The following is a 14,037-nucleotide window of genomic DNA, read 5'->3' as shown; positions in this document are numbered from 1 at the left end:
AAAATTTTTGACGTTCTTATAAAAAAAAACGTGTATGTACCTTAACTATGTAAACTCAAATAAACCAAAAATCAATATCACCACTCTCTATTGGTATTATAATGAAATTAGCACAATATAAAAAGGATTTCCAAGAAAAGATACATCTTGTTTTATTTAGACCCTTTTTGTATTGTTTCCATCATAAAAGTGATTGATAAATAAAAAAATCCTACGTAAATGACTACAAAAAAAAACATATAAAGCGATATCTATGCAAAAAAAAGCAACACAAAATAAAAACAAAATGTCAAATTAAAAACAAGTTATGACTCACTCAGCCTGTACGTAGTATAAGATGAATACCAGAATCGGTTGAGATGGCTTCACTTAATTCTCCGACCTCCAAAGCGAATGTTGCATCTTCAAATGGTTCTATAAGATGAAAAAAATAATCAGTCCTTCTGTTAGTTCTGTATTTATACATTTCGTTCGAATGGAGAAAGTCAATTGTAACTTGATTTTTATCATTGTTTAGCAAAAATGTCTTTCATCACCAATAATAATACGTCAAAATTCTAAGAAAGATGACAAAAATGATGTTAGAAATTTATGTTTTTACAACAGGCCCACGAGTTTCGTTGGACAAGACAAGATGGGACAAGTTCTTTCTCAGAAAACCTTCTTAGTATAGTGTACGTTTTTTATAAGAAAACAATTCATGCTTATGAGGTTTAATATTGGCACAAACCTAAGAACAAATGAAGAACAACCAGAGCTTCAGATTTCAGAAACTACTATTATAAATCTTAGTTTTAAGCCACGAGCATCTAAGCCTTCAGATCGCGATAAAATCAGAAAAGCAGAGCCTCAGTTAAAATTTACTTGATCTTATAAAGAAAGTTTGTAAAGCCAGAAATGTAATTTTTTTGCTCTATTCTTTGCACAAATAGTTGAAAAAAACATTTAAAAGTCAGTTATCTAAAAGATCACTGGAACAACTATAAAAGTATCAACAGCATTGCAGCATTGAATCATGAATGATAAACTTACTTTGCATCTGACCAGGGTAAAAGAATCCAAGATCCCCTCCTTTTTTAGCACTACTGCAATCACTTTCTGTTTGGGCTAAATCTTCAAGTGAAATCTCTCCAGACGTAATTCTTTTTCGATAACCTGAAATTTGTTAAAGAAAATTTTGTCAAAAGGTTCATTTCATATTATAAAAAAAACTTTCTAGATTTCACACACCTAAAAGTACAAGTCTCTCACTGGAAAAACATTTCAGAAAGTCCCTCTTCACTAGTTTTAATTGTAAGCTTTTTTTGCTAATGTCAGCAGTTTTAATTGCGTTTTAGGGGGCTGATATGTTTCTCTAGTGAAACAACAGGGACTGGCATAGTCCTTCAGTTAGCCACACTATTCTCTCACCGAAATGCATATCAAAAATTTAAAATTGTCAGAAAGCGCTTTATCATTTACTTGACCCACAAGCAAAAGAATGCGCCCCAAAACTTCTGAAGGGTTTTGTGAAAAAATAAACTGGTGCTTTTTAATGAAATTAACATTTGAAATAAACTTTGAAAAATTATCCCCATTTTGAGCCATAGATAAAAAAGATTTGACCCGGACCAACCTCAAAAACTTATTTGAAGAAAAACTTCCCAAGAAAAAGATGGGGGAAAAGACAACTACCTAGATCCGCGCACCACCAAAGAAGCTATTTCCCAGAAAATTGGCAGACCTCATACACTGACCTAACTTGATTCAGAGCTCTCATCTTGTTGTTGTACATACATTATGTAGATGGCTGATGTTATTATTTTGAAACCTTGATTTCCTAGTGTTAATAACTGTCCTTAGATACAGGTCTGCCCAGGTCTGCCCCCTTGATGATAATGGCCAGTGACTTATGAGCACCAGAAAGCCCTAAACATTATCAACACCAGACTTTGACCACATGGTAAGTTTTGTCCCCCTTTAAGCAGGACTTAAGCTTAATTGCTTGCATGCAGCATTGGGTACATAGTCCAAATATGTGTTTCCTGTAAATCTCTTTTTAGAGATAGGAATAATATGAAGGTCGGAATCGCTGATGGAAACTATCTTTTTTGCTTAGCGATCAGGGAGGAAAAAATCTTTTGTCTATCTAGTTCTAGTTCTAGTTCTAGTTCTAGTTATGTATTTGCATAAGACAATTAAGCCTAATCTCGCAAATTCTACGTAAAAATTACAAAAATGAAAAAAATTTTAAATGTGCTGTCAGCAATAAATAGATTAAAATTTAAGTTAGTTATGTATAAAAGTTTGTTTATTTAAAATCTAATATAAATAAATAAATGTATGTAATGTAAATAAATAAATGTATGTAAATGTATCAGTGATCCCGACCTTCCTACTATTCATATCTCTAAAAAGGGTGTCGAAATTAGAAGAGGGATGTCGATATATATTAGGCGGCCATCAAAAAATTGTTCTATTCGCGTCACCCACCCGCATCATATTTTCCCCTGATTTTCTGTTGCGGAGATGCGGGGAAAAATCCGGAAAAAGCAATTGTTCTTTTGACGTATAGCTTTTTTCTTGATCGCTCTGGCGGCCATTCAAAAATTATTCTGTTTGTGTCACCACCTGCCCCGACTTACAGAAGCGATTTAAAAACCCGGGAATTCTGACCGCCGTCCACCCGCTGCATTTTAACCCACCGTGCGACGCGAACAGAACATTTTACGATGGTGCTTAGACCACTTACGATTAAGTTGAAGTTGGTTTGATATTCTACGTTTGACGTTTGATATTCGTTTGATATTCGTTTGATATTCTCAAATTTGCGTTTTGAAGTTTTTGTGACTACTTTTGGAACTGGAAACTATTGGAAGCCAATAGAGTTTATTCTCAAGGGTGTGTGTGCAAAATTTCAGCGCTCTCCGTCGCAGCGTGCTCCCTCTAAAAATTGGTAACCGTCAAACCTCATTTCGGCCGAAATGACAAGTTGGGCTCCTGTGGGGGAGAGCGGTTATCTTTGGAATTGGAAACTATTGGAAGCCAATAGAGTTTATTCTCAAGGGTGTGTGTGCAAATTTCAGCGCTCTCCGTCGCAGCGTGCTCCCTCTAAAAATTGGTAACCGTCAAACCTCATTTCGGCCGAAATGACAAGTTGGGCTCCTGTGGGGGAGAGCGGTTATCTTTGGAATTGGAAACTATTGGAAGCCAATAGAGTTTATTCTCAAGGGTGTGTGTGCAAAATTTCAGCGCTCTCCGTCGCAGCGTGCTCCCTCTAAAAAATTGGTAACCGTCAAACCTCATTTCGGCCGAAATGACAAGTTGGGCTCCTGTGGGGGAGAGCGGTTATCTTTGGAATTGGAAAACTATTGGAAGCCAATAGAGTTTATTCTCAAGGGTGTGTGTGCAAAATTTCAGCGCTCTCCGTCGCAGCGTGCTCCCTCTAAAAATTGGTAACCGTCAAACCTCATTTCGGCCGAAATGACAAGTTGGGCTCCTGTGGGGGAGAGCGGTTATCTTTGGAATTGGAAACTATTGGAAGCCAATAGAGTTTATTCTCAAGGGTGTGTGTGCAAAATTTCAGCGCTCTCCGTCGCAGCGTGCTCCCTCTAAAAATTGGTAACCGTCAAACCTCATTTCGGCCGAAATGACAAGTTGGGCTCCTGTGGGGAGAGCGGTTATCTTTGGAATTGGAAACTATTGGAAGCCAATAGAGTTATTCTCAAGGGTGTGTGTGCAAAATTTCAGCGCTCTCCGTCGCAGCGTGCTCCCTCTAAAAATTGGTAACCGTCAAACCTCATTTCGGCCGAAATGACAAGTTGGGCTCCTGTGGGGGGAGAGCGGTTCATCTTTGGAATTGGAAACTATTGGAAGCCAATAGAGTTTATTCTCAAGGGTGTGTGTGCAAAATTTCAGCGCTCTCCGTCGCAGCGTGCTCCCTCTAAAAATTGGTAAACCGTCAAAACCTCATTTCGGCCGAAATGACAAGTTGGGCTCCTGTGGGGGAGAGCGGTTATCTTTGGAATTGGAAACTATTGGAAGCCAATAGAGTTTATTCTCAAGGGTGTGTGTGTGCAAAATTTCAGCGCTCTCCGTCGCAGCGTGCTCCCTCTAAAAATTGGTAACCGTCAAACCTCATTTCGGCCGAAATGACAAGTTGGGCTCCTGTGGGGGAGAGGGGTCATCTTTGGAATTGGAAACTATTGGAAGCCAATAGAGTTTATTCTCAAGGGTGTGTGTGCAAAATTTCAGCGCTCTCCGTCGCAGCGTGCTCCCTCTAAAAATTGGTAACCGTCAAACCTCATTTCGGCCGAAATGACAAGTTGGGCTCCTGTGGGGGAGAGCGGTTATCTTTGGAATTGGAAACTATTGGAAGCCAATAGAGTTTATTCTCAAGTGTGTGTGTGCAAAATTCAGCGCTCTCCGTCGCAGCGTGCTCCCTCTAAAAATTGGTAACCGTCAAACCTCATTTCGGGCCGAAATGACAAGTTGGGCTCCTGTGGGAGAGCGCTATGTGGTTTGAAGAATATTTGACTCCCTGGCCTGAAGATAACTTATTTTAATTTATTCTCTTTTTATCATGGGGATATTTTGAAGAGTGTAAATGTCATTTTTTGTTTAAATTTTGCTTCTTAGAAAAGGTTCGACTCTGCTCTTTGGAATTATATTTTAGAAAATATTTTTTTATTTTAGGCTTATTTTGTGTTGGGATCAGTAATTTTGACAGTTGGACCTAAGAATAAAGATAACAAACCTAAGAATAAAAACTGAAGATATTTTTCATATTTCTTATTTCAGTGCATAAAATGTAGAATATTAATAAACGAAAATCATCATATCATTAATGTTATGGGTAAAGTTAAGAAAAAAGAAAATCATTGGAAAGTGCCAAAATACTCCCGGTATTCCTATTCTTTGTATTTTATTTATTATATTTTTCAAATTACACCGGTGATTTTGGGAAAAAGTATCGAGTCAAAACTTCTTAACAACCCATTTCACAGACCAACTGGGAACCCTTTCCACTGAAAAAAATGCCCAAACTATCGTCCTGGGTGGAAATTTATCTTCAATTTTGTCCCCATGAAAATAATCAAATAAGTCAATCTCAATGCAAAATATTTACTATTTTCTTATCCCCACTGAATTATCTGATTGAAAACAAAAGAATTGAAATTCCCATTTGTAAAAAAATGAGAATCTCAATCCCCCCCATCAAGTTTCAATTAATCTCCGCCATTTTATTTTAATGTTGTTTCAGTACATTATCCTTTTTTTCGTATTTGAACTGATTGAAGATTTTCCTTATAATGAAATGTAAGGGGTCGTGAATCGAGACGGCCGAAATGACAAGTTGGGCTCCTGTGGGAGAGAGCAATAGAGTTTATTCTCAAGGGTCTGTGCTAATTATTTTGTTTGAAGAAATATTTGACTCCTCTGGCCTGAAGATAACTTATTTTAATTTATTCTCTTTTTATCATGGGGATATTTTGAAGAGTGTAAATGTCATTTTTTGTTTAAATTTTGCTTCTTAGAAAAGGTTCGACTCTGCTCTTTGGAATTATATTTTAGAAAATATTTTTTTATTTTAGGCTTATTTTGTGTTGGGATCAGTAATTTTTGACAGTGGACCTAAGAATAAAGATAACAACCTAAGAATAAAAACTGAAGATATTTTTCATATTTCTTATTTCAGTGCATAAAATGTAGAATATTAATAAACGAAAATCATCATATCATTAATGTTATGGGTAAAGTTAAGAAAAAAGAAAAATCAATTGGAAAGTGCCAAAATACTCCAGGTATTCCTAATTCTTTGTATTTTATTTATATATATTTTTCAAATTACACCGGTGATTTTGGGAAAAAGTATCGAGTCAAACTTCTTAACAACCCATTCTCACAGACCAACTGGGAACCCTTTCCACTGAAAAAAATTGCCCAAACTATCGTCCTGGGTGGAAAATTTATCTTCAATTTTGTCCCCACTGAAAATAATCAAATAAGTCAATCCTCAATGCAAAATATTTACTATTTTTCTTATCCCCACTGAATTATCTGACTTGAAAACAAAAGAATTGAAATTCCCATTTGTAAAAAAATGAGAATCTCAATCCCCCCCATCAAGTTTCAATTAATCCTCCGCCATTTTTATTTTAATGTTGTTTCAGTACATTATCCTTTTTTTCGTATTTGAACTGATTTGAAGTATTTTCCTTATAATGAAATGTAAGGGGTCGTGAATCGAGTAAATGAAAAAATCCAGAAATTTCAACAACAATGCGAATAAAGCAGTAAGCTTGATGATTTCAATTTAATTAAATTTACCTTATAAAGATAACACAAAGACTACTCTATTTCAAAAAGGTATTTCCAAAAGACAAATGTTTCCAATCAAATTGTCGTTTATTTAAGTGCGTACATGAACATGTGTATGCCATTATCACATTTTAGTAACAAACAATTACCAAAACACAAAACAACATCCACACGAGGAGAAACACGCAAAATAATTTTCTGGCGGTGGAAACATTTGAGAGGGAAAGAAAACTTTTGGCGTTAACTAAACCTGGACGAAACTTTTTCAGAAAAATGATACTCTACTTTTTCCCAGACAACCCTTTTTTGTATTTCATATTTTGTGTGGATATCAGTATGGAAAATACTGATCTATTTATTTTTTTCAAAAATTCTAAAAAAAGTCTTCTCTTAATATGGCTAGGAAAAGTCCTTAAAGTGTGATATCTTTGAATTGAATTGTCAAATGCTTTGGTCGATAATTTATAGTTTCAAAATAATAATATGTACTAGTTATCGCATGACTTCGAGTGCAATACGAGAAATATTTTACGAGTTCCGAGATTTTTCCGTAATATTTTTCCGAGCCTTTAGGCGAGGAAAAATATCGGTAAAATCTCGGAACGAGTAAAATATCGAGTATTGCACGAGAAGTCATGTGATAACTAATTTATTGTCGACTCAAAAAAATTGTCCTGATATAAATTTCTTTTTGTTTTTGTTTTAAAACTTACTTCCGCCTTGATTCTTTCTTCTGTGTAGTTTCGAATGTTTTTATTCGAAAATCTAATTCGAACGTTAGATTCGAACAATAAACATTCGATATGTTCCCGCCGACAATATTCACATAAAAACAAAACAGAGGAGCATTTTCGATCATTTAACGATCGAGAAGTTTTGTTTTGAAGAGTTGCAGATTTTTCAGAGAGTATTTGAAAGTTTCTAGATTGATAATTCAAAATGCAGATGGTGTACAGTATTGTTTCGATAGAGAAGGAACCCTTCATCGTTGGATTAATCAGATTGATAACATTCAGTCTTTTTCTATGTTTTTGTTTCGATGCATGGAAAAGAATAGCAGAGGAAAGGATTTCCATGATGGAAATGTATGCTTGTAATAATGGTTAAAGAACAACATTTTTTCAAGAGCAAAACAATTTGGATACTTTCTTGATTATCGTCAAGCTTTAATTGTTTCGAATTTTAGAAGGAAGATGTATAAATGATTGTTGAGTTTACAATTCAAGGACGTACCTCGTCAAGAATGAGAATTAGGAGACAACTTTTTCAAAAATCACCACTTCCCTTGCTATGTTATGAGAAATCTTACTGGCAAACATTCAAGAATCTCAAGTTTTTTGTATGCATTGATAAAAAACTGTTTGGTTACATACGGACGAATTTTATACCAAAAGCTGAAAATATTTGGGTCGTGTCAAGTAGTTTTACAATTTCTTAGTTTATCAGATTTGATTTTAGTGTCTTTTATGGAAGAACTCCAAAGTACAAGTTAATCTGAACATATTTTTGTTGCGTTTTTCCCTTTGATTCCCAAGCCAGTTTCTCCGAAAGTCAGTTCTTTTCGGCTGTTTTGTTTTGATTTTTCTCCCGCCGCTTACCCAGTCCCCCAAAAGTCAACGCGGTCATATTTCCAGACTAAAGAAATATGAAATATCGCAAATATCTCGATGCTCTCGACCAATCAAAACGCTGATATTTTTTTGGGTCGGCAATAACTTTAAAAAACTCATAATTTTTTGAATTTGCCTGACGTATTCACAATGAAAATTTCGCCGTAAAAATTTAGTCAAAAATAATTGTTTAAACCTTATTGAATAAAGTTCGATTGGTGGAGGTTGTACAAATCAAAAATTTGAGGTGAAATAAATGATTCAAAATCACTATTCGTTAGCGACCCTAATTTTCAATACGTTGGTGATCCTTTTTTCCAATCGATACCGACTCTTTTCTCCTTCCAATCGAAGCGGACCCTTCTTCAAATCGTTACCGATCTTTTTTTCCGATTATTACCAACCTTAACTTCAAATCGTTACCTGCTCCTACTTACTAAATTTTATATCCAATTGATCCTGATTCAAACTGTCCAAATTTTAAAACTTGATAACTGACCCATTTCTTCAATTGTTACCGATCTTAATTTCCTATCAATACCGACCATGATTTAAACTGAATGATGATTCAACAACAAGAGAAAGATCAACTGATGTTTCAACACGAAGAAAATGATCGATTAATGATCCGTTATTTCCAATCGATACCAACCCTAACCTACAATCGATACCGACCCTAATTTCCGATAAATAAACGTACAACCGATACCTAACTTACAGTACAATCGATACCTAGCCAAACTTTCAATCACCACCGACCTAAATCCGTGATGTTTCAACAACAAAAAGATGGGAGAGTGATGTTTCAACAACAAGAGGAGGGCAGGATGATGTTTCAACAACAAGAAGAGGACAGAGTGGTGTTTCAACAACAAGAAGATGGGAGAGTGATGTTTCAACAAACTCTATTGGCTTCCAATTAGTTTCCAGTTCCAAAGATAACCGCTCTCCCCCACAGGAGCCCAACTTGTCATTTCGGCCGAAATGAGGTTTGACGGTTACCAATTTTTAGAGGGAGCACGCTGCGACGGAGAGCGCTGAAATTTTGCACACACACCCTTGAGAATAAGCTCTATTGGCTTCTAATAGTTTCCAGTTCCAAAGATAACCGCTCTCCCCCACAGGAGCCCAACTTGTCATTTCGGCCGAAATGAGGTTTGACGGTTACCAATTTTTAGAGGGAGCACGCTGCGACGGAGAGCGCTGAAATTTTGCACACACACCCTTGAGAATAAGCTCTATTGGCTTCCAATAGTTTCCAGTTCCAAAGATAACCGCTCTCCCCCACAGGAGCCCAACTTGTCATTTCGGCAGTTTAACGGTTACCAATTTTTAGAGGGAGCACGCTGCGACGGAGAGCGCTGAAATTTTGCACACACACCCTTGAGAATAAACTCTATTGGCTTCCAATAGTTTCCAGTTCCAAAGATAACCGCTCTCCCCCACAGGAGCCCAACTTGTCATTTCGGCCGAAATGAGGTTTGACGGTTACCAATTTTTAGAGGGAGCACGCTGCGACGGAGAGCGCTGAAATTTTGCACACACACCCTTGAGAATAAACTCTATTGGCTTCCAATAGTTTCCAGTTCCAAAAGTAGTCACAAAAACTTCAAAACGCAAATTTGAGAATATCAAACGAATATCAAACGTCAAACGTAGAATATCAAACCAACTTCAACTTAATCAACTTACGGTACTTTAAGTCATTTTTGCCACTTTTCAAGGTTTAAAATGGGAAATGGTCCCAAATTTACCAAACATTCATATCTTACAGGGTTCACTTTTCAAAATCAAGAGTGACGCACGTCCCGCTGTGTCGTCACAACACAAGCACCAGGTTTGGAGAGTCTTCTGAAAAAAATCTATGAGAGAATATTCAAACTAGAGCAAGTAACACAAAAACAGTTGATTACCTGCAATTATTTCATAAGCTTCATCTTTAGACCTGGTGATTTTATCTTGTCGCCAGGATGCTGGTCTTCTTGATTCGTTGTGTTTCACAAGAAGATGTGATGCTCTCACAGATTTGACATCATCATCAGTTGGTTTTTCCCATTGACTCTGTTGAGTTTGTGTGTTGTAATAATATTTCTTTCCTGTTGAATTTGATGTCTTTTCTATCCATCCTGGTGGTAATCCTGACATGATTGAAGGATTGAAGTTGCTTTCAGTTTGACAAAAAAAAGCACACAGCCAGACAACCCTTTCAAGTTCGACTGAAATGTTCAGTCGGCTAATGCAGTAGTATATAATAGAAGGCGTATTACATAGTATTACGGATTCATAATATCATACAGTGGAAGTGTGTGCCGTGTGATGTGTGATTTCAAAGACTTTGGTCTTTGTTTGCTAAAAAAAGTCACGGCAAAATGAATGGGGTGCGCCGAAGCAAATTTTTTTTCCGTAAGCGGCCCAAGCCCTGATTTATTTAGCGGCCTGGGAAACTTTGCGACTTTTGAGCCGCTAAATCAGGGCTTGGGCCGCTTACGGAAAAAAAATTTGCTGCGCCGAAGCATTATCTAATAGAAAAAGTGCTTCTCTGATTACCCAAAGTGTTCTGATCGTGTCTATTGAAAACTTTGTTTTAGCTTTAATTTGGTCGTTACAAAAAGTTCAGAAAAAAACCGCGCGCCATGCGAAGAGGGCTGGTTTGTATATGCTGTGTTTATAAAATTGGTTTTATGTTTTTCGTTTTTGATCCATTACTTTTTAAACTTTCAGTATCCCGTAACAAATTTTACACTAACTTGTAGTCTGAAAAATTCTCATCACAATGATACCAAATTATTTCTAAAAAATTTGATAGAAATTCATCAAAGACAGATTTGATTTCTTATTTTCGTGCACTTTAGCTTTTAATCTAATTTATGCGGTCATGATGCCGTTATATCATTAGAATCGCTAGAAAATTCTGAGCAAGAAAATAAAGGTATCTTTTGATATAAAAGAGGTCTCCCCAAAATATACGAATAAAAGCCTCTAAGGTTTACGCATAATTTGACCTGAAACAAAAGAATTTCGTCATACTACGCTAATTATACAACTTTTTTAAAGCAACAACAAAAGAAATCCATTAGCTCGAAACAAACTCCCTTAAATTAAAGGCAAAGGACCTGGTATATGACGAGCTGTTTGTCTATTGTTCTGAAGAAGATGTTTTTCTATCTCTTTACATTCCTCTGGCCGAAGAGAAAATCTTGGCCGGACTTTCCCGTCCAAAAACATTCGATTCCACGGCAAAAAGTAAATCAATTTTTGCTGTCGCAGTATAATATTTTTCATTTTTCATATCACTTTTTCTTCATTCGGAAAGCTTGAAGTTATCCGCTTCTACTGTATCCCTTCGGACTATTCGGACTTGGAAAGATTTGAACTCGATTAAAGTTTAGAGGGTTGAATAAAACGAACTGTTTTTTCAAATCGATGATTTTCATAAAAACGTGTCAACGACTTACGCCTAAAAACGTTCGTATAGCCTTCAAAATTTCTTACTAATACTAATTTATGTCATGAAGTTATTTGTTCTTTAAACATACAAGACTGCCATACCACGTTACTACTACTCGTGTATTCCAGGCTTTTATTTACGTTACCGATAGCGCTATCAGTAGGCATCAAAAAGCTGATAATACGCGCAGGAAACAAGGTCGGTGATTTTTGGGGTGATTTTCTCAAAAACCCCTGGGAAAATGAAGGTTTTTGCAATTTTTGAGGAAAACTTCATAAAATGGAGGATCTCATTATAAAATGCTATTGAGTTGAATTTTTTCCGAAAAATTGCAAAGTGACACCCTCTCTCTCCCCTTACAATCAGCACACAATAGTACGAAGTTACTTCATGACATTTTAAGCTTTTAAAGTCAAAACACAACGAGTGGACCCGACAGATTCGAGCATAAGGCTTTCCCGATTGGATAACACTTTTCCCGCGCTTTTAGATTCGGATTAGATTCTCTGTAACTGCCAAATCAAATTTACAAACCAAGAGCTTTTAAAATAGTCCGGGTGAGTCAAATCGTCCTACGGGACAATCGTTATCACGAATTATTCTACAGAGTCTCAAGTGTTTTATGAAGGATCCATCTCATCCGAAACCGAGAAAGATAGAATGATTTGAGAAATTGAGAAAATAACCAAACTAACAATATATACAATGTCAACGAGAAGGAGAACCTTTACTGTCTAACTATTTTATTCACAATAACAAAAGTATCCATGACAACAGGTAGTGCTAATCATTGAAATTCGGATAGTGCTGCGGTACAGCAACTTTGAAATAAGACAAAACCAAGCTGGCGCATAATCTATGAGCCTTTTGTTGAACAGTTTTAATGAGCGATCAGCTTGGTTCATATCTTAAAATATTCGTTAATTTGCATTTTCAGCGGAAATGTTTTCATTTGAAATGTTTTGCGAAATTTTTGACAGTTAGATTTCCAGAGTATTTGTAGTCTAGAGCTAGACTACTAATCAACATCATTTTTACTCAAAAGCTTCTTTTACAGTAGTAGAAAAAACCTCCCTAGAAGTTTGTTTACTTTTCGAGTGTTTGAATTAGTAGATATTAAGGCAGGATTGCTCCTACGTTTTGTGTTAAAAGAATGTTGGCTGGAAATCATCGAGACTAGAGTATATGGTCCCGGGAAAAACAGCACAACGATCTATATGCTGATACTTATGGTCAAATTAACACGACTGGGGAGTATTTAGTAATGTCATACAAAATATTTTCCTAAAATATTTTGAATAAAAACTTTCTACAAAACAGGAACTTTAGCAATTTCAGTTTAACATACTCAATTGAAAAATATATCTACTATAAAATAATCTATAAAAATAATTGGGTGTTCAAGCTGAGTGAATGGACATGTACGAAAGTACATTGATGTCTGGCGTCTCAAAAAGCCTCTCAACTCAGAAGTCAACCCTCTCCCTCCTCGTCGGTGTTCACTGGATAACTCAAATCGAGGGCTCTGACGACAGGGCGAGTGTTCGGTGCCCTGTATAAAAACTAACCGTTCACTTGTTGTAGTGGAGAAGAATCGAATGCTTAACAAATCGTCATCGGCCGGTCTACGGAAACCCACCATAGCAACCCAAAGCTGATTTCTACCAACGGTGAGATGGTGACTCTGTAAAATCACTATCAGGATGTCCTTAAGAAAGCTCCTGATTACCCTTTACTTACCTACCCTCATGTCAAGTTTGAAAAGTAATGGTCCCTCAGTCCGGAGCACCCGCAAGGGAGAGGGCGCAATAATCTCTCCGAAGAAACCTTTCAACATCGCAACCTGGAACACCAGGACTATGTGGCAAAACCATGAACATAAAATGAAATTGCTACAAAAGACAATTCACCAGCTAAATCTAAGTATAGTTGGGATATCTGAAACCCACTGGGATAAAGACCTGGATGAAGTCTTTGACTATAATGACTTAACTATTTTCCATTCGTGTAGAGAGGACGGTATCCACAGACAAGGTGTTGCAATCGCCATAAAGAAAGAAATCCTACCTTGCGTGAGGTCGTATGATATTGTTAGTCCTAGAATCATCAGTTTGAGCCTGGAAATCGGAAAGAGACTTTTCAACGTTTTTCAAATCTATGCACCAGACTCCAACTATCCCGACGAAGAAGTCGACGCATTCTATGACGTTCTACAGTCGCAACTAGATAGAAAACCTCGCAATAGTCACACGATTCTTCTTGGTGATTTCAATGCTATAGTTGGAAAAGACCAACACGAAAACTTCAGTGATAATGTTGGCTATTTTGGTTTAGGAGTCAGCAATGAGCGTGGCTGGAAACTACTAGAGTTTTGTGCTATCAATAATCTTGTCATTACCAACACGTTATTCAAACACCCGGAAAAACGCCGATTTACCTGGGTCTCACCGAACGGAACCCACAAAAACCAGATAGACTATATTATTACCGATATGCGCATCAAAAGGATTTTCAAAAACAGCCGGTCATATCACTCTGCTGATATAGGATCTGACCATTCCTTAGTTGGAGCAAAACTGAACCTTTCCCCACCGAAATTCAAGAAGTCACGCTCACTACCCAAACGCTTCAATGTCGAGAAATTGAAAGACCCTGACGTACTCCATGCTTTCCAACAAA

At 36.7% G+C, this 14,037-nt stretch overlaps 1 protein-coding gene across 1 annotated transcript; it reads right to left on the bottom strand.

Moving 5' to 3' along the window:
- Positions 1 to 147: 147 nt before the first annotated feature.
- LOC136815588 (peptidyl-prolyl cis-trans isomerase NIMA-interacting 1-like) lies at positions 148 to 10,160 on the bottom strand. The gene is made up of 3 exons (XM_067072040.1): positions 9,824 to 10,160; positions 1,033 to 1,155; positions 148 to 414 (listed from the first exon to the last, which is right to left on the bottom strand). Exons 1-3 carry the CDS (start codon positions 10,053 to 10,055, stop codon positions 317 to 319), a joined length of 453 nt encoding a protein of 150 aa, XP_066928141.1. The 5' UTR covers positions 10,056 to 10,160; the 3' UTR covers positions 148 to 316.
- Positions 10,161 to 14,037: the final 3,877 nt, after the last annotated feature.

The sequence above is a fragment of the Clytia hemisphaerica genome, unplaced genomic scaffold (genome assembly GCF_902728285.1).
Source record: "Clytia hemisphaerica strain Z4C2 unplaced genomic scaffold, Clytia hemisphaerica genome assembly, whole genome shotgun sequence".
Taxonomy (NCBI): Eukaryota; Metazoa; Cnidaria; class Hydrozoa; order Leptothecata; family Clytiidae; genus Clytia; species Clytia hemisphaerica.
This window is presented reverse-complemented; position numbering and strand designations above follow the sequence as displayed.

What these genes read in the sequence shown, in the direction of transcription:
- LOC136815588 (XM_067072040.1), bottom strand. Translation starts at nt 10,055, where the DNA reads ATGTCAGGATTACCACCAGGATGGATAGAAAAGACATCAAATTCAACA. An exon ending in AGCTTATGAAATAATTGCAG is followed by an intron (nt 1,156 to 9,823) that starts GTAATCAACTGT and finishes AACAAATTTCAG; the next exon opens with GTTATCGAAAAAGAATTACG. An exon ending in TTACCCTGGTCAGATGCAAA is followed by an intron (nt 415 to 1,032) that starts GTAAGTTTATCA and finishes TTCATCTTATAG; the next exon opens with AACCATTTGAAGATGCAACA.